This window comes from Nicotiana tomentosiformis, chromosome 6, assembly GCF_000390325.3.
Source record: "Nicotiana tomentosiformis chromosome 6, ASM39032v3, whole genome shotgun sequence".
Taxonomy (NCBI): Eukaryota; Viridiplantae; Streptophyta; class Magnoliopsida; order Solanales; family Solanaceae; genus Nicotiana; species Nicotiana tomentosiformis.
Genome location: NC_090817.1, coordinates 109356487 through 109378134, shown reverse-complemented (window position 1 = coordinate 109378134; position 21648 = coordinate 109356487). Strand labels below are relative to the sequence as shown.

The window sequence follows — 21648 nt, the reverse complement described above, 5'->3', positions numbered from 1 at the left end:
TTACATCATATCATAGTCTGCTTTGGGATGTAATGTAGACTACAATGTGTTCTGCTTTTTTCACTCTACACCACATGACACACTACATCATTCTTATGTAGGCGTTAACAGACATGTATGTCTGGACTCAATGTGTAATTTTCTATTCTGAATTTGTATGCTAGGCGGTCAACAAACAATTAATGCACGCAATATAGATTGAATTAGGCCGATAAATCGCCCGATAAGAGCTAAACCGATATCAATCCGCCCGATATCTTATCGGGTGGCTAGCGGATTAATACATTTAAAAGCCGATAACCGTTAAGCCAAACCGTTAAGAGTAATTAATCGCCTAATCCGCCCGATAAGCAGCCCTAGTTTAGAGGGTGATTAGCTATCAACTTAACAGAATTTCGGGACTAACTTTTGGTAAGTTACAGTTTGTTTGGATGTTACCCGTCGTATCTTATTGTATTATTATCTTAAAACAATATTTGTTTTGATTGTTTATTTAAAATTGATTATATCGTATTGTTAAATTTATTATTCCGAAACAACCAAAAATTCTATTTATGAAACAACTGATTTGGTGTGGTGCGATTGTTTCCTATTTTCTTTTCTAATTATGTCCTTACTTATTACTCCATAATTCTATTTTATCATTTAATTTTTTTAATTTTAACTCCAAATCTCCAACCTGTTGACCTACTTTGTCTTTTTTCATCTTTTCTAGAGTTGGTTTGCCCCGTTCTTTTTATTATCCAAGTCTCTGTTCGATTCTTTGTCTCTTTTTATAGTTTTAATTTTTTTTTGGTGTTTCTAATATTAGTTAACTTTTTTTTCCAGGTTTTTGCTCTTGTTTCCAAGCTACGTAATTAATGATAAATTAGTAGAAAGAGGTTTTCTTAAATTATTTTTATGTGTAATTCTTGATAAATTTTATTTAAAATAATTGCGGGTATTTTAGTGAACTTATCAGTTACAGTACTGTACGATACAATCAAACCAACAACAAAAATATTATTTAACAATAGCAAACGATACAATCTATTCAAATGTTGTATCCATAAAATGATATAATATAGTACAATACAATACATTATAAAACGATGGAATAACAATGATCCAAACATAGTGTTAATGATGTCTTTTAAAATACCCATATTTATAGCCTTTTTTTGGGACCAAGGAGGGAGCATTGCTATTTTAGTCTAACGTAATTAGAAACGAAAAGTATTCAAGTATTTCCATTTTTCCTGCTTGATGAAACAATGATGCTATGAATGATTTCTCATAAGTTAGGTGCTTCATTAATTATGAATCTAAAAGTCCCATGTCCAAAAAATAAAAGTAGCTGAAATGAGTATGTTGAAATGGATGTATGAACATACTAGGAATGACAAGATTAGAAATGAAGTTATTAGGGAAAAGGTAGGAGTGACATCGGTGGAGGACAAGTTGCGGGAATCGAGGCTAAGATGGTTCGAGCATGTGAAGAGTAGAGACATAGATGATCCGGTCAGGAGGTGTGAGTGGTTGTCCATGGTGGGTCTGAGGAAGGGAAGGGGTAGGTCTAAGAAGTATCAGGGAGAGGTAGTTATGCAGGACATGTACTCATTGCTCCAGCTTACCGAGGATATGACTCACGAGAAAGGTGTGGACGTCGAGGATTATGGTTGTACGTTGACAGATAGTAGTGTCCCTCCTACGCTTACCAATAGTACTAGGACTATTTTTGTATTATCTTATTCATGGATCTTTACTATTACATGATGTGTCATTCGCTGTTGTTACCATAATTAGGGGTGTACAAAGAAAACCGATGAACCGCACCAAACCGATAATCCGAGTCAAATCAGAAAAAAAATCCCGATGTGGTTTGGTATTGAAAAATAAAATCCGACCATAATTGGTTTGGTTTGGTTTTAACTAAAAAAAGTCAAACCCAAACCAAACAAACCCGATAGTACATTTATATAATTTTTAAAAATATTTTATACATATAAATAATTATTGTAATATAATTTATAAGTATTTCTTAAACTTTTTCACAGTTTTATCTTTTAACATATTATTTCAAGTTTAGACTTAACATTCTTGAATGGTAAAAAAAATTTATAACCCATAAATATAGTAACTCAAAGAAAGTTCAAATCAATACTAATGCTAACAAAAGAAATTCAATTCAATACTAGGAATGACGATAGTGTTGGATAATTATTTTAGTTTTACATTGATTTATAATAAAAATGCATAACTTAGTTTATCTTTTTCTTTAGTGCTTAGTTATGTAATTAATATTAGTACTTATTAGCTATACTTATTTTAGCATGACTTATATAGTATTTTTAGATTATGCTAATTTTCATTATGGCTTATTAATTAGCAATATTTGTTTTATGTAATTTTATTATTTTATCTTTGTTATTAAATATTTTAGTATAATGCTATGACTTATCTTATATTATTGTGTTAGTTTCTTGAAAAACACATTATATAGTTATATTTTACTAGGACTTAATAAATATTTGGAGCACAAGTTACATATTTGATGCTAGGAAGACTTTACCGGAGAAAAACCCGAAATTAAAAAATCCGACTTTATTGATTTGGTTTGGTTTATAAATTTAAAACCCGACACCATTGGTTTGGTTTGATAATTAAAAAATGCGAACCAACCCGACCTATGTACACCCCTAACATAATACATTGTTGTTACTATTATTTGCTACTTGTTGCTTTATCTCCACTGTTTCTTGAGCCGAGGGCGGAAACGACCTCTCTATCTCTATATGATGAAGTTGTTATCTTTCATTGATAGGAGCTGTAAATATATAGAGTTTACAAGAGATTAAACTTGAAAAGATAAGTACAAGAAATATACGGATATACATGGATACATATCATGATCAGTTTGAATGTAACTAAATCCTAGGAAATGGTTGGATCAGGTTAATCTGTAATCCTTTATCATGCCCCCGCAAGATTGGTAGGATTGAGAGGAGGCCAATCTTGGTAACTTGTTGAAGGAATTGTTGCTTTGGAAGCGGTTTGGTTAGCGAATCTGCAAGTTGTTCACCTGCTGGTATATGTTTCACACAAATTTCTCTCTTGGCAACTTGATCGCGAACAAAGTGAAAGTCGATTGCTACATGCTTCATTCTACTATGGAAGACAAGATTTTTGCAGAGGTATGTAGCACCAATATTATCACAATATATGACAGGAGCTTTGAGCTGGGGTAAGGAAAGCTCACGAAGCAGATGAGATAGCCAATTTATCTCTGCCATTGTTGTTGCCACTACCTTATATTCTACTTCAGTGGATGAGCGAGCAACTGTACGTTGTTTCTTTGAGGACCAACTAATTGGAGTGGATCCAAGAAATATTATGTAAGCTGATGTGGACATACGGTCATCATGGTTCCCTGCCCAGTTAGCATCTGAAAATGCTATGAGTGAAAGAGAGGTGAACTGTTTGATATGCAGACCATATGTGATTGTATTCTTGAGGTATCTGAGAAGTCTTTTGACTACTTGCCAATGTTTAGTAGTCGGACAATGCATGAATTGAGCTAACTTATTAATTGCAAAGAAAATGTCCGGACGAGTGAAAGAGAGGTATTGCAAGGCACCTATGGCACATCGATATTCGGTAGCATCTGTTGGAGCTAAACCATCATTGGCGGTCAAGACTTCAGAGGAATACATTGGAGTGGATACACCTTTGGCATTTAGCATATGGTGACATTCTAACACATCAGATATATACTTATGTTGTGTGATAAGTAATCCGCCATTGTAGGGAGTGACTTCGACACCAAGAAAGTAATGAAGATTCCCCAAATCTTTCAAAGAAAATCGATTGGCCAATGTTGTGATGAGCGAGCGAACATCGAATACCGAGTTGCCTGTAAAAATAATATTGTCTACATAGACTAGAAGAAACAAGTGAGATTCACCATGATGATAAACAAATAGAGAAGTGTCTGACCGAGCATTAGTAAAACCATACAAGATAAAAAAGGAACAAAGCTCCATGTACCAAGCACGCGGAACCTGTCATAGACCATAAATTGCCTTTTTCAAAAGACACACATGATTGGGAAATCGAGTGTCCTCGAAGCCTTGGGGTTGCTTCATAAAAATAGTGTCATGCAAAGAGCCTTGTAAGAAGGCATTATTGACATCCAACTGTTGGATGGTCCAACCAAGGGTGACGGCAACAGTGATGATAAATCGGACTGTGGTATGTTTTGCAACAGGGCTAAAGGTGGAGTCGAAGTCAAGGCCAGGTCTTTGGCTATACCCTTTAGCTACAAGACGTGCTTTGTAGAGTTCTACCGTGCTGCCGGGATTGTGCTTGATTTTGAAGATCCATTTGCAACCTACAACATTTTGGTGAAGAGATGGGGGTACTAAAGTCCATGTCTGGTTACGTAGAAGAGCATCAAATTCTACTTGTATTGCAGCATGCCATTCAGGATATTTAGATGTTTGACGATAAGTGTTAGGTGCTAAAGGGAGTGCCGACGACCCTGTAGTGGCTAGGTAATCAAAGACTTCTTTGGGCTTGAAAATGTTGTTCATAGAGGGTGTCACTGGTCTATTTTGGCAGGTTGTAGGCTAAGGTGAGGGGTAGTTTAGAAGTATATTTGATTGTATAGTAGAAGAGTTGGTGGAATCGGGGTATGGTGTTGGTGAGGCGGACTTGTTAGTGTTACTGGATGGGGGATCATGGTTGTTTTCCATATGTGCATGAGGGATTAAGGAAGAAGAGAGATGTGAAGAACTTACCTGTGAAGTTGGGGCAACAAGCTCTTCTTCGTTCAAGGCAGAATCTTGGGGAAGACTATGTGCCGTTAGAATTGGCGGATCTTCATGTAGGTTGGATGAGGATTTGGAGGTTGTGTCTTCAGTAGTTGATGGTGTTGCAGAAATGGGAGAAAGCCATGGTGCTAAATCTTTTGGCATGACTCAAGGCAGATTTGTTTGGTAATCTTTGAAAGGAAATACTGATTCAACAAAGATAATATGTCTGGATGAATAAAATTTTTGATGTTGAGGGTCATAGCAGATGTAGCTGCTGGAAGCTTTGGCATACCCCATGAAGACACTTGGTCTTGATTTACTGTCCAGCTTGTGATTAGTATATGGCTTAAGCCATGTGTAACATAGACAACCGAAGACACGCAACTTAGAATAATTAGGTGAGGTATGAAATAGTGCTTCGTAAGGTGATTTATTATTTTGATTGGGGGAAGGTAAACGATTAATTAAGTATACTACTGCTTGACATACGAGAGACCAGAAAGAGAGTGGAATTGAAGCATGGTGCATTAGCGTGAGAGTCGTCTCTATTATGTGACGATGATTTCTTTCGGTTGTGCCTACGTGTTGGGGAGTATAAGGCGGGCTCGTAAGGTGTTTAATACCATGTCTATTAAGCAAGGAGCGCATACCAACGTATTCACCACCCCCGTCGCTATAAACAAACTGAATGGAAGTATTAAAATATCGTTCAATCTGATTTTTGAAGTTATCAAAAATATTGGTGACATCAGATTTTTGTCTAAAAGTAAAGAGCCAAGAATACTTTGTGAAATAATCAACAAAGACTATGTAATAGCGAGATTTATCTAAAGAGATGACCGGTGAAGGTCCCCACACATCAGAATAAAGAATATCAAGAGGACAGACACTTTGCAAGGTGTTGATGCCAAAAGATAGTCTATGGCTTTTATTACATAAACAAGAATCATAGAAGGTAAATGACATAGATGTAGAGACTGGAAGATTCAATAATGAAACCGTCAACTTGGTTATTCGAGGTTGCGGGTGTCCAAAGCGAGCATGTCATAAGTGTAGTGAAGAACGACTGGTGGAGGTTATGAACTGGGTGGTCGCTAGTGATATCCTGGTGGTTGATTAAGTTGATGGCCATTCATAGAGATCCCCATTATTCCGGTCTTGAAGAAGTGATGCCCCCGTTCTCAGATCCTTCACAAGAAAAGAATATGGGAAAAATTCAATAGAGGTATTATTTTGTCTACAAAACTTAGCTAGTAAAATGAGAATTTTTTGAATATTTGGATCACACAACACGTTATTTAGCACAAAAGGACTGGAATGGGAAGAGGGCTTTTAGAGAGAGGTATCACATATGTGAGAAATAGGAATAGTTACCGTCACCAATGATAATCTCATCCGATGCAGAGAAGTCTGATATTGACGCAAGATTTTGTGGATCATTTGTCATGTGGTGCGAAGCGCCTAAGTCAATCACCCACCGACTATTTGGGGTGTTAGTGCGAGCAACAAAATTCGCTTGCATTTCAACAACAGGGTGAGATCTTGATCGGCCAACTTTGGCTATATGTCCAAATTTATCACAGAGTTGACATTGAATGCAATTATTAGACCGCCTTGATGGATTTCCATTTTGTTGTCTATACTGATTATTGATGTTGGGTTGTCCATTCATGGGAAACGATTTGTGATTGGTGTTGTAGTTATTACGCGATCTGCTTCCCAAGTTTGTGGAATTCCTCTGATTGAGTTGAGCAGTGATGATTAGTTGTTCCTTCTTGGCATCTTCATGTTTGAGGAAGACTTCATGTCCAAGTAGCTTGTCGTAGAGTTCCTCAAAGCTTATTGGTGCGTCACGGGTACGAATGGCTGCAGAGATCTCTTTGTACTCAGGTCCCAAACCACTAAGAACTTTAATTGTTAATTCTTCACTGCTAAGAGGGGAGCCTGAGGTAGCTAGTTCATCTGCAAGAATCTTGATCTCTCCCATAAATTCAACAACGGACCTGGAGCTTTGCTTAAGAGTGGATAGTTATTCATGAAGTCCAAAAATACGGGCTTGTGATTTGTTTGCATATGCAGTATGCAGACTTTGCCAAGAAGTTGCGGCTGTTGGTGCATTAGCAATAACTGGTGCAATCGTGCTATCTACCGAGGCCATGATTGTATTCCGGATAAAGCCTATCCTGTCTTGTCTAGATTTTGTAAGCAAGGTTGAGTGTTTGTTGAGTATTTGAGCCATTTGTTGAGTTGAGAAACTGTGGAGGACAGGGTTCAGTGCCGTCGAGATAGCCCATAAGATCATACCCAAAGAGAAGGGTAGATATTTGTGATTTTCAAGTATAACAATTATGGCTCCCAGTGAGTTTCAAGGGTAGTTGCGAAGCTGCATTGACTGAGATCAGTTGGGGATGTTGTGGGGTACCAGATGAAGCAGTAACAATTGCTGTTGTGTTGGCTGTGGAACCCATGGTTTGTGTGGTAAATATTGGTAATTGGTTTTGAAAGTACAAGTGGGGGTGAATTGTAGCCTGTTAAAAATTTCTAGTCGACTATGTATGTTCTTAGTCGGCTGATACGGAGACAGACTGCCCAATACTGTTAGTACTTTGATTCAATCAAATACTAATCTCAACAAACAGTATTTGCTTATAATAACATATGAAAGCGGTAAGGTAAATGATACCAAGAATTTTATACTGGTTCGGAACCAATGTGGTATCCTACTCCAGTCTCCTTGGGTTGCAAGGATGTTATCTCTTAATCTCTTTGTAATATGAGTTGTGTATAACTTGTGTGATTTTCGACGTTCACCACCAAAGTTTACAAGGTTGGTTTTCACTCGCTCACCAACAACGAACAAGGGTTGGTTTTAACACGCTCACCAACAACGAACAAGGGTTATTTTAACACGCTCACCAACAACGACTCTTTGGTTTTCACTCGCTCACCAAAGTAACGAATAATGACACAACCTCTAAGGACACACTGCCTCTCCAATATTTTTCAGTCTCTCTTCACTCTTTTGTGTACACAGTAAATCTACTAAAAGTAAATCTTAATGCTTGTTAAGAGTAGAACAAAGAACTTGTAGTTGGATGGAGAATTGTATAAAAGGTTGCGTGTCTAATCTTTGAGTTTGCCAGTCTTCTTATAGACCAGATTTGAGAGTTGTTGTTGATTTATTTTTGATAGGTGCACATAATATTTTATTGATATTTGATTTATGACCCGTGCCTTTAATTTCTTCAAGAAGGATGGGCTGGATTTAATAATCCAGGGAGTGCTTTCCATGCTCCATGCTTTATTGGGTAGAGGAACAACACTTCAAGTTGTATCCCATTATATTTTGTTTCCCTTCCACTTTGGATCTTCCCTCATAGAGATTCTGAATACTCCATGTCGAGATGCTTTGAAGAAAAGAGTAGCACTTCAAATTGTCTCCATTTGATGTTGTGTTTTCCACTCAAATTGTCTCCCATTATGTTGTGTTTCCTTTTCACTTTGAATCCTCCATTTTACAGAATCTGCATACACTTGTATAACATTAGTTAAAACGTTTTTATGGATATTGATCATTATTAAAATTCTAAACTTAACAATCTCCCCTTTTTTGATGATGATAATAAGCTAAAAAGAGTTTGACTAATTTATGGATACTTTCTTTTTCTTTTCAAGTGTGCTCCCCCTATCTTTAAGCTGGTGGTTGAGTTGAATCTGCACTTTTGAACCTGTAATATACCTGCAACTCTTTTTCTTTCTTCTCCCCCTTTGACATCAATAAAAAAAAGCAAGAGAAACTACTTACAGTAATAGTACTAACTAAGCATGCATAAAGTTAATATAAATAAGTAGTTATAGTGAGCATAGTCGGCTGATGCTTACCCTAGACACAACCAAAAGAAATAGTCTTAAACTATCACACAAAACAAAAAGGGATTGTCTTAAGCATCCTAAACATTCAATGTCTTCCAAGGAAATATTTAATGGTGTTAATCACTTTAGTGCAGAAGTTTTCATAAGAGGCATCAATGACCTTGGTGAGGTTAGTAATTCCTTGATACCTGCAATGTTGTGCTGCATCAGCATCAGCTGGTCTGAAGAAGATGATTTGTTGGCCTCAAATTTTAGTCCCACACTGCTCTGAGTAGGGATGACCTCTGATGCTTTGTTCTTTTTAAGCCAAGTTCCCTCAATTAAGGTATACCCTATCATGGAGAGGACAGTCTTGTCATAAGTGCTTGAGATAATCTTTGGAGCATAGAGAGATAGGTCCACTTTCATGACTTTCAGGATTTGAGAAACTTAGTAAACCATAAGGCAGTCTGCTCGCAGAAGAGGAAATGTCCCTGATACTTTCAAGCATTTATTGACGTACCCAGGCAAACCGGTTTATAGTTTTACCATTTACCAAATAGTACATTATATCTTTGAGAGATAGAGTACTCAGAAAACCAGTACGGGGTAGCAAAGTAGTTGCAATAATATGGGCTAGAACACGATATTCAAACTTCAAGTTCTTAGGACCTATATCAAGGGGGTTTTCAGACAGAACACTTTTGTTCTCATCAAAAGATACTTCAAAATTATCTGGTCAGGAATATCGCACAAAGAAATTGTATCCAACAAACTTTGTAGCAAAGATTTTTTTCAAACTGATAAGAATCAAGGATGATGTGAGTTCCTAAGACCATGGTTTCTAGATAGTCTTTATCATTCACAAAAAAAATATTTGCATAAAACATGCGCACAAGCTCTTCATAGACAGTATCACCAATAGTAGCAAATAGGGATACAAGTTGGCTATCCATTGAGTACAAAACATAAAAGATTGCAGCAAAGACTTAATTAAAGTGCATCTAAAGTAATAAGCTAGATAGACTAGTTACTTCCCTGAAATATTCCGCTTATATCGAGCTTATTCTTCCATGGCAGGTAAAGGCTCCCCCTTATTTTAAGGGTTCCACAGTCATGCTCCCTCTGCATTCATGCATATTGTCTATAGACTTTGCAAGTAAAGTTTTGTACCAATGTATCTTTCTCCCCCTTTTTTCATCATCAAAAGGGTGGAAACATCTTGCAGAAAATATGTAAGCAGGTATTCACAATTACATAATTTAGTCGAAAGCTTAGTATAATCATTTGAATGAAGCGTAAAAAAAAATTAAAAGGAACTCAAGGGACACTTGGTTTTTCCAAAACATCATTTAGCATATAAGAAGGTGTAATCGCACATAGTCACTTAAAAATCACTATATGATTAAAAAGATTAAGAACCTTTTGATAACCTCAAATGTTAAACTTTCAAAATTTTGAACAAAAGCTTAATACCCTTAGAAAGACTACAACGTATTAATGCATATAGGAGTCAAGAAATGGTTATGTGTTCATACTACATGACAGTCAATTTCTTTTTACTAGTGTAGAATAGATCTTCATGAAACGACTATTTGACTATTTCCTTTAATCAACTACCCTTCACACATGAATAAGGGAACCATATTCTAAAAGATTCATCACTCAACAAGAAGTCATATAATCTTGCTTATCTAGTCTTAGAATCATTTTAAGCACAAAATAAGTCATTAGTAACGAGTGATTCATCTCTGACTTTAAGGTCAACTTATCTTTTCTCAATGTGAGAAAATATCTACACGCTGCAATAGCTTCACATAGAGAAATATTCACTCTTGGCTAGATGAGCCAGTTGAACTTTACACTTATCTTTTTCATGACATGAGAATATTAAAAATCTCCAATCCAATATTTATATTTCAGTCCACTTTGTTGCATGCAAGGTTTACATCTGAGAATATTCTACTAGATTAACTCAATTAGTTCTTGCATACAACAAGTCATAATTTAGAAGTCAACCAAAAATCTTTTGTGGCACTATATCGATATTCTATAGGATCAGGTATACCAAAATATCTGTTATAAAAATGCAATAAAGAGCCGGTCATAACTTGATACTATATTCGATCGATGGACTTACTAATTTTCTCTCTGCTTCACATTATTTGGAATGTGAGGATAAAGATTAATTCTCCATCATGCTCATTTCCAAACCGATCATCTTTCAGAGGCTTAAAGCTTGCCATGCTTTTAGTTAATATTAGATAAATATGCTCTTAAATGCATAGTTGGAGAGAAAAATAATTGTCAAATGATAATCATGAAATTCTTTTAAATGACAACGAGTCTCGGTCACAAAAATATAATCCAAAAACTTTTAACTCCAGAGAAAGACGAGAGAGCAAGGTTATGCTATTTTCAAACCATTTAAAAAATATTTCAACATCCATACAGAGATAATTTAAAAACTTGTAATGTGAACATGAAAAACAACATTCTAACAAAACTCTCCATGAAAAAACAAACCTTCTTGTTGTGAAACCTTTTGCTATAATGTATATGGAAATAAATAAAAGTAATTATAGAAAACATTAAACATTGTTATGGGGGATTTGTACAAATGCCAATCTTGTTCTGAAGGAATAAAAATCTTTCTTCAAGCAAAAGTTTTGTAAAAATATCCACTAACTGATTTTCAGTATTCACAAGTTCTAGCACAATATATTCTTTAGCAACATGATCATGCATAAAATGATGCTTGATCTCAATATGCTTAGCCCTAGAATAATGCACAGAGTTTTTGATGAACAAATTGCACTAGTATTGTCATACATAATAAGAACAGAATTAAGATATCAATCATAATCTAACAGTTAATGCATGATCCAAGGTACTTGTGTACAACAGTTGCCTACTGCCAAATATTCAGCCTCTGCGGTGGATAAGGCCACACAACTTTGTTTCTTGTTGTGCTAGGATATAAGGGATTTTCCAAGTAATTGGCACGTTTCACTTGTGCTTTTTCTATCAAGTTTATATCCTGCAACATTTGCATCTGAAAAGCCTTTGAGATTGAAATTTTTCAAACTTTCATACCATAAGCCATAGTCTCCGTCTCTATTAAATATCTGATAATACGTTTAATAACAGTCAACTGAGACGCTTTAGGAGATGAATAATATCTAGCACATTTGTAAATACTAAACATAATATCTGGTCGACTAGCTATAAGATAGAGTAGTGAGCAAATCATACCTCGATACATTGTTTTATCAACATTCTTACCATTTTTGTCTTCATCCAAAGAAGTCGATGGATTCATAGATGTTCCTATGACCAATCTAATCAAGCTTCTTGTTAGATATCCATGATTGCAACTCCTTTGCTTGATAATAGATTTTTACATTTATTCTTTCAGCTTTGTTCAGTAGATCTTGCATAGTTAGAATCCATCATTCATCGCTTAATGCTTCTTCATGTTTATCTAATTCGACTAGCATGGATGTGTCGTTATCCTGTTTATTGCAAGCCATCCACTGAAAGTTTTCCATCCTTATTCATAAATTTCTTAGAAAAGTATTAGTGTAAAGAAATCACGCATGTTGAGATTTCTCTACAATTAATATTCTGAATTTCATAAAATCGAAAGTAGTAATGAATAAGGAATATACCAAGAGTCTTACCAAGACAGTTACAACCAAAGGGAACAAGATAACTAAATATCTCCCATAGCTTAGATAGAATTTCATTCAAGATAAGATCCAAAAAATATTAAGGTATATATAAGCCAGTGATAGCAATTTATACAAAAATGATACTTTCTTTTCAATTCTGCATTCCATTTAGGCGCCAAAATAAATGTGTGAGAAATCATGTATGCCGCAAAAAAATGTCGAACAAATACTATAACTCACATCTATGATCAAATGCATCATTTTCTTATTAAGGAATATAGCCTAGGCAAAAATATCAATAGAAACATACACATGTATCTTTTAAACTGTTGAGTCATAGGAATTTTCAAGTATCTCCACATGTGCATAAGTTATTTGCCTTAAGGTTAAACATCCTCCTTGAATTTGAAAGAAGTATTGATACTCTTATCAAGAGAATGAATATCAAAAGCAAATCTCCTTTTAAAACAAATTTGAGCACATGACGACATAAAAAATGTATGTATGCTTGTTTATCCTAATGTTAATACAAATGGCATGGTTCATGCAAGACATACATTCGTGGTATTTAACATCTCTAAGTCAAGGATAAAAATAACACCAAATGGAATTATAGAATAATGCGATAGTTGACTCAAGCAATATATACTTATCATATTGTATTTTTTTTAAAAATAACTAGATACACATCACTTTATAATTCATTAAAAGAAACTTGGATAAATTTTAATGATACTAGTCACTCAAGTTTTACCAGAACGTGTAATGGTTTATTCATCCTTTATAGAGTATGTGTAAACTTTGAAGCACCTTTAAGCATGTTCTTGGACCAGCCGTTATGCAAATATCATTTATTCCTTTTTATGGCTGGACTCAGAATTCCTGCAAAATAAATTAATTTATTTTTGGTACCCAAATCTTTTGGGTCCTTGAGGGTTAGTAGCTGGTATAATTGGAGATGCATATACCTGTTTAACTCTCCAAATATATTTTGATCTACCATAATTTGTTTGCATAATTGCATGCAAATACTTTATGTTCAAAATTACCACAGTAATGGCATGTAGTATGAGAAGAGAAATGTTTACCTCCAGATGCCTTATTAGTTGACTTGAAACTTCCCTCAGTCAACTTGTTTAAGGTAGGACGTTTACTAGTAGACCCATTTTTAGTCGATTGATAGTTGTTAAGCCAAGGAGACGACTTTGATCTAACAAGGTAGTGGCTGGGGGATTTGTGCAAGCTGCTTATTTGTTTGCGAAGCTCAAAATTTTCTTCTTGAAGTAAGTTATTCTCCAACTGATATTCTTTAAGCTGAATATCCCAGTTTTTTTTTTTCATTTCTCAACTTGTTATATTCTTCAAGTTGGATCTCCCAATATTTCTTCTCATGCATCACCTTGTTATATTCTTCAAGTTGGATCTCCCAATATTTCTTCTCATGTATCACCTTGTTATATTCTTCAAGTTGGATCTCCCAACCTTTCTTCTCATGTATCACCTTGTTATATTCTTCAAGTTGAATATCCCAATTCTTTTTCTCTTTCCTCAACTTATTATATTCCTTAAGCACTTTCTCAAGGTCGTTGAGAACCGATTCAATATTTCCCTGCAATTCGTCACATTTATCGCAATATGTAATATGAGTAGGACATACCTTGTCAATTTCTCCTATTGCCATGAAACATAGGTTCTCTATTCTTTCATGGTCGTCTTCTTCTTCAGATTTATTCTCGTCGTTCCAAGTTGATATTCTATGATTCTTCTTCTTGAATTTAGGACACTTTAATTTCATATGTCCAGATTTACCACATTCATTGCAGCATACATTCTCTTTTTGTTGTACCTCATTCTTGTGATGATTCTTGATGGATTGAGATTTTTTATTCTGCTTCTTTCTCCTCTTCTTTTTTCTTGTCCTGGGTATCACTGCCAAGTCTTCTCGATCTTCACCATTTTCAGAGTCTTCAAGAACTAACTTGGATTCAATTTCTTTAACTTTGTTGGTGTCTCCATGGATATTTTTCAATATGTCCCATATATCTTTAGCAGTCTCACAAGTGTATATATTCTTATATTCTTCTTCACTAATCGCACAATAGAGCATGTTGATTGCTCTAGCATTTGTTTGCATAATATCCAGCTGCTCTCTTGTGTAGTCAAATATGGATGCCCCTTTTTCAAGCTTCCTTCCATCACTGTTGTTCGGAATAAGTCTAGGTCTATTCTGAATAACTAGCCAGGCTAGATAATCTATTGATTGAACATAAACCTTCATTCTTTCTTTCCAATGGTTATAGTATTGACTATTGAAGTACGACGGCCTTCTTGTTGAGTATCCCTCTTGAAATATGGTTCCAGTAATTTGATGACATGCCATAGATCTTTTCTCACTTGCTGTTAAGCAAAAGAAAAAGATGTGAGACCAGGTCTGATACCAATTGAAAGTACAAGAGGGGGGAGTGAATTATAGCCTGTTAAAAATTTCTAGTCAACTATGTATCCTCTTAGTCGACTGATGCGGAGACAGACTGCCCAATACTGTTAGTACTTTGATTCAATTAAATACTAATCTCAACAAACATTAATTGCTTATAATAACATATTAAAGCAGTAAGGTAAATGACACCAGGAATTTTATACTGGTTCGAAACCAATGTGGTATCCTACTCCAGTCTCCTTGGGTTGCAAGGATGTTATCTCTTGATCTCTTTGTAATATGAGTTATGTACAGCTTGTGTGATTTTTGACGTTCACCACCAACGTTTATAAGGCTGATTTTCACTCGCTCACCAATAACGAATAAGGGTTGGTTTTAACACGCTCACCAACAACGACTCTTTGATTTTTACTCGCTCACCAAAGTAACGAATAATGACACAACCTCTAAGGACACGCTGCCTCTCCAATATTTTTCAGTCTCTCTTCACTCTTTTGTGTACAAAGTAAATCTTAATGCTTGTTAAGAGTAGAACAAAAAACTTGTAGTTGGATGGACGTATAGAAGACTGTGTGTCTAATCTTTGAGTTTGCCAGTCTTCTTATAGACCAGATTTGAGAGTTGTTGTTGATTTGTTTTTGATAGGTGCACGCAATGTTTTATTGATATTTGATTTATGACCCGTGCCTTTAATTTCTTCAAGAAGGATGGGCTGGATTTAATAATCCACGGAGTGCTTTCCATGCTCCATGCTTTATTGGGTAGAGGAACAATACTTCAAGTTGTCTCCCATTACATTTTATTTTTCTTCCACTTTGGATCTTCCCTCATAAAGAATCTGAATACTCTATGTCGAGATGCTTTGAAGAAAGAAGCAGCACTTCAAATTGTCTCCATTTGATATTGTGTTTCCCACTCAACTTGTCTCCCATTATGTTGTGTTTCCTTTCCACTTTGAATCTCCCGTTTTACAGAATCTGTATATACTTGTATAACATTAGTTAAAACTTCTTTATGGATATTGATCATTATTAAAATTCTAAACTTAACAGGTTTGAGGAGAAAGTGAAGTTGCAATGTTGGTTAACTCTTTTACCAGAATCGAGAGGCTCTTTAGAGCATTTGCTGGCCTGATACCATATAAATGAACGGAGAGTTTATGATGAAGTTGTTATCTTTCATTGATAGGAGCTGTAAATATATAGAGTTTACAAGAGATTAAACTTGAAAAGATAAGTACAAGAAATATACGGATATACATGGATACATATCATGATCAATTTGAATGTAACTAAAATCTAGAAAATTGTTGGATCATGTTAATTTGTAATCCTTTATCATTATCCTTTATCACCCTCCACATACCCCATTTATGAGAATACTCTGAATTTGTTTGTTGAATGCAACTAGATGTTATTTAAACCCGATTGGTTGGATGAAAGATAAATCCAACTACTAAATTAAAGACAACTTGCTCTAAGACATTCCAAAGATGAAAATAATAGTTCATATATTATCGATCGCAAATAAATAGGACTTCAATTCATACATATGCCTCATTTGGCCCAAATACTTGACTAAATGCTCACCTGCATCACTATATATCCTCATATTTTGATAGGTTCAACCAGTAACAAGTTAATCATGTTTTTAACATTGCCTTTGGAGTTTGTGTATCCATCTCCCTCTTTATACAGTGTCCATCACACGTGCACAATTTATAACTCGTTCAAGGACAAACATTGGTACTTCAGTAGGAAGGAATAATTCCTTGTTTATAACTTTCCATGCATTCTTGATTTCCTTCTGTAGCTTAACGTATGCCTCTTCCTTTGATGCTCCATATTCTTTCATGTAGCATTCAATAATTGAAGCTACATGTCCTCTTTGTTGTTCAACCTACATGAAATAGATTTCAATCTCTTCAGTATAATTATACATTTTAAGCATTTTCTTGTTTTATCATATTTTAAGCTTCATGGCTAAACTTTAATCCCATTTGAATCAAATTTAATACATATAATCTGTTCCTTTTGTACACATGCAGATAAACAATCATTGGCAAGTTGTTTTGTGTGCATTATTTTCATGTAGATAGTTTCTTTTCTTCTTTTTTCTCGTGAGTGACGATCTTGTTCTTATTTTCATGTAGATAGTTTCTTTTCTTCTTTTTTCTAGTGAGTGATCTTGTTCTTATTTTCAAACTCTCTACTGTATTACATATCATTGTATTTACTAACTTTTCATTGCTGATGTTAAATTATTCGATATCGCAGACACCAAACTATCATATATCCTTCTTTTATTTTTTGCATAGTTATACAATAAAGCGAATACAAATTACTTAGTAACTTTTTCCTGGAAGAGATTGCTACATGGATAACAGAATACTAGCGATTTAATGTTTAATGAATTTAGAAGGTCTATTTTATTATTTTATGCCAATGAACCTTCAAAATTGGAAGTGACACTTTGGGCCGGTTTGGCCATAAAATAAATTCATTTTTAATCGATTTTGTTTTAGTTTTTTTCGGAATCAATGTTTGGCCATGAAAATTTTAAATTTCACTTGAAGTTGAATGTCGGAATTTTCCGAAAATTTGAAAAACTCAAAAAAGTTATTTTTCAAAATTTACAAAAATTCAAAAACAGTTCCAAATTATATTCATGTCCAAACACAACTCTAATTTTCAAATACTATTTTCACAATTTACTTTTTTTCGAAGTTTCACAATTCTTACGTGCAAACGCCCACTTACTCTATCTTTTGAGAAAAAAAAAGAAAGTGAGAAGTGTTATTGTTGTACTTACGTCATGGCCAACAATATCGTCCATTGCTCTGCTAATTGTTGACGCAGCCAGAACTATCGAAGGCTTATTTATTATCCATTCAAAAGTCTCTCTGGATATAAACTCCTCCATTCCGACCAAGGAAGTTGTTGCTAACATCATATAGCCACAGCTTACAAGTGCATTCTTAGTATACTCCTCACAAGTTGGAGTATAGCCAGCATCCAACCATTGGGCTTCCTTAAGAAAGGCTCTCACCAACTTTTTCATCTGAAAAATAAATAGAAGTAATTTAAGCTAGATAATAAGTGTCGTCTTCTTTTGGAATGAGATCACCGTTTCCTTTGTTTTCTTCCATTTAACTTAATCTAACTGATTTATGTGCATGGGTTAGTTAAGCAATATTACCTCATATTTTGCATAGTATACGCGGTCGGATTTACATTCTTTGGCCAGTACTTCTTCCATTTCACTGTAAACGTCTAGAAGGGCTTGATAAGCAGGTCTCAAATATGGCTGTAGGGAATCTATCGCACTAATGTCCCATCTAAAAATCAAGATTGTATCAGAATCACAAGCTAATTTTTACATTATGAACATGTCGTTTCACACGATAACAACATAAAGAAATGTTTTTTAATATTCATCAACGAGGAATTGTAAAAAGATTTACCTCTGTATCGCATCAGTGAACGGCACGAGTTCATCAAGGGTTGCATAAGCATCAAAAGTGTCATCAAGGATGCTGTCGATCTTGATTATTTTTGTTATCATTTTTCTCGCACGACTATACTGAGGCTCATAATACAATCCTAATATCCAAAATAACACTCAACCAATCTGTCTCTTGCATATGGATATTTGTTCACAAAATCCAAATCTTTCCACCATCTGCATCACATCACAAGAGCAACACGTTATTATATTTCAGTTTTACTAAGCCCAAGGTATCATTATTCATTAATTAAATTAAAGAAGATAGATCAAATAATGTACCTCGTAAGCTCGTTAAGCTCTCTTTGATGCAGCTTTTGCAACACGTTAAAATCCAATTTTGCGAATTTCAAAAGCAATTCGTTGTGTGCATCAATGTCTTCATAAATGGATATGTTTTTCCTTGCCCCGAACCTTGGTACGGTTTTACGAATAGGCTGGCTTAAGGCTTCAGTAACTTGAGCCTTAAGCGAGTTAACATTGTTCAAGTTTGTGTCCATGGACTCGAGATGAATAGTGGTAAAGGTAAGAGCTTCTTCTAGAATCTCCTCCGCGTGCACTCTCATATGTGATGTTTCATACAAACTTAGTAATCCTTGGACATCATTACTAAGGGCTTCCTTGAATCCTCCATCATGATTAGTGAATTGCTTGAACACATCTGGTTAAACATCATGTTCATATTTTGATAGAAATTAATTTAGTTTAAACTCCAAATTACATGTTATTATTAAAAATATTACTCCCTATATATCAGCCAAAAGAACTTAAGCATTCTTACATAACTGGTGGGTTTGAAAGCTAAGAAACCTAAAGTTTCCATATTAAAATTGGTGATAATTTTTCAGTACAAGGACATAATTACAATTTCCATGATGCTACGTTGCAAGTGTTATAAGCGTAAATGAAGATAAAGCCATATTGGATCAAGTTTTCAGCCATAATGCTGAAAAATAAACCTAAAGTTGCCACATTAAAATTGGTGATAATTTTTCAGTACAAGGACAAAATTACAAGTTCCATGATGCTATGTTGTAAGTGTTATAAGCGTAAATGAAGATAAAGCCATATTGGATCAAGTTTTCAGCGATAATGCTGAAAAATTCTGGTGATCCTCGAAATTTTGCCACAAATCCTGACGGATCCTGCTGTGGCGATTTCTAAAATTGTTTTCCAAAAATATTATGATCAGTGTTCCAAAATTCTTATCAGAGACTATTTTTTCAAGACTTTTTTACCAAGATCAAAATGTTCCATCCAGCGTAATTAATAGGTTCCAAGCGTGCGAATATTTAAAATAATTTTTTTTTCTTTTTCTTAACCTCGAAACGAAGCGAATGATAAAGAAAGCTATGGGTGGAAGTTTTGAATATACTATTGAAATAACCACGAAAACAGCAATGAAGCTTTGCAGGATAGAGCAGAAAGAAGTTAAGTTACCTGAAGACATGTAATGGCCTTGTTGTCTTACAAGCCGGAAACGAAGAGCGACAACGTAAAGGTTATCATCAATATTATTCTCAGTCTGCAGTTGGGACGCATCAAAGATGTTTTGAATAGATGTTTCGATCTCATTATGAAAATGATATGCTACTCCCAATCGTTGGATTGTGTCAATCAGGACAAGTTTTTGTGTACTATTGTCACGAGTTTCTACTAACATCTTCCTGACTTTTTCTTTTAACTCATCAAGTTCAAGTTTTTCTTGGGTTCTAATTTCCTGCATTTGAAAATTCAACATATTAGTTTTGACTATCTTTAAATGAAATACCAGTATAATATGTACAAACTTACTGTTGTTTTTGTTTGAAAAATAGGAATTAAAACGGAATTCAAAAAGAAATAAAGCATATACATGAGTGGAGATGGCGTACTGTAAGTTGATAAGTATAGGAGAGGAAATGATATCCCCAAACGGTTGATTCAAAATTTGCCACGTGACGATGATCAGAGAAAGAAGCATCCATTGCTAATATTTTATGAGTCATCCTTTTCTCCTTATAATCTCTGATTCTATGTCTCTCTCTTCCCCTCCACATGACTAAAGGTGAAAATGAGTATGTATTTTTAACTGAACAGAAACTGTATCCCCCAATGGCCGATTGAGAATTTGCTAAGTGATGCCAGCCGGTGGGATAAGCAATCATTGCTTGACTCATCCTTCTTTCTGTTTTCTCTCCCCACAAAGGTTTTACATCTAAATTTTTGTACATATTTATAGTGCAGTTTCATTTTTGTTTTCCTCATTGATACAGTTGACATCATCCGAGTGCGCACTATGCATGTCCTCTAAGAAGACGCTGGCTTCGTGGCAGTCTAGGAGCCAAGTGTGTTCAGAGGGGTCAATTGAATTTTCTTTGTTGTAATATTTGGACAAGAGTGGGTTGCTCTAGCGGTGAGCACCCTCCATTTCCAACAAAGAGGTTGTGAGTTCAAGTCACCCAAGAGCAAGGTGGGAGTTCTTGGAGGGAGAGAGACGGGGGTCTATCGGAAACAGTCTCTCTACCTCAGGGTAGAGGTAAAGTCTGCGTACACACTACTCTCTCCAGACCCACTAATAAAATTTTGGAATGTATAGCATAAAGTAAACTTTTTTATATATATCTGAAATGTTATATCCCTTTACAGTTAAGTGTATTCACTCACTGCGCAAGTTTACAATTTTTGGAATTCCATTGTTATTTTTTCTCGCTCCCCCACTACTTTGTGGTAGTGCCGTCAAAATGTGCTAGTCCAGCCAAGTCGAGACCTCACGGGCCATGGAATTTGATGGCTTGAATGGATCGGCCTCATTTTCGAAAGAGCCTTAAAATAAGTGAAAATAGTACGGACTAATCAGTTTTCAGATTGGTAATTGAAAAATAGTCAGTATTTGTAAAGTCATTGAAAAATAGTCACTATTTTACTGCAACACGTAAAGTTCCAGCATAATATATTGGAGATTGATGCACATGTATATGCACTTCCAACATATTATGCTGGAACTCCAGCACACGGAAAGTTCCAGCGTAATATACTGGAACATCATTATATTATGCTAGAAGTTCACATGTGAAAAATTTATACTCCAGTATATTATGCTGGAATATTTTTCGAATTTTGAACAGTGTTTTCGTTCAGATTTGTCTTTACATGAAAAGTGATTAAATTTCGATTACTTTTGAAACTTTGGTTTTTTTTTTTCAATTACCACTTGTAAATCTAACTATTTTTGAATTTCACCCTTAAAATAACTAGCCCAACTCATCCCTAAGTGGACCACGGGCTAGGGCAGGCTAACCCTTAATATTTTTCAATCTTCTTCTTATTTTTAAATCTAAAATTCGAACCTAAAATTCTGCAAATTTGTTTTTGTTTCTAACATTTGATGATGTATAAGGAAGTA

General features: G+C 35.0%; 1 protein-coding gene across 1 annotated transcript; it reads right to left on the bottom strand.

The window, feature by feature from the left end:
• Window positions 1-16258: 16258 nt before the first annotated feature.
• Window positions 16259-20878, bottom strand: LOC104103043 (sesquiterpene synthase 9-like). The gene is given in 9 exon segments (XM_009610909.4): window positions 16259-16450; window positions 16452-16658; window positions 17571-17819; window positions 17958-18096; window positions 18223-18373; window positions 18376-18440; window positions 18546-18924; window positions 19704-19983; window positions 20138-20878. Coding segments are annotated over 9 exon segments (1893 nt in total). The 5' UTR covers window positions 20477-20878; the 3' UTR covers window positions 16259-16366.
• Window positions 20879-21648: the final 770 nt, after the last annotated feature.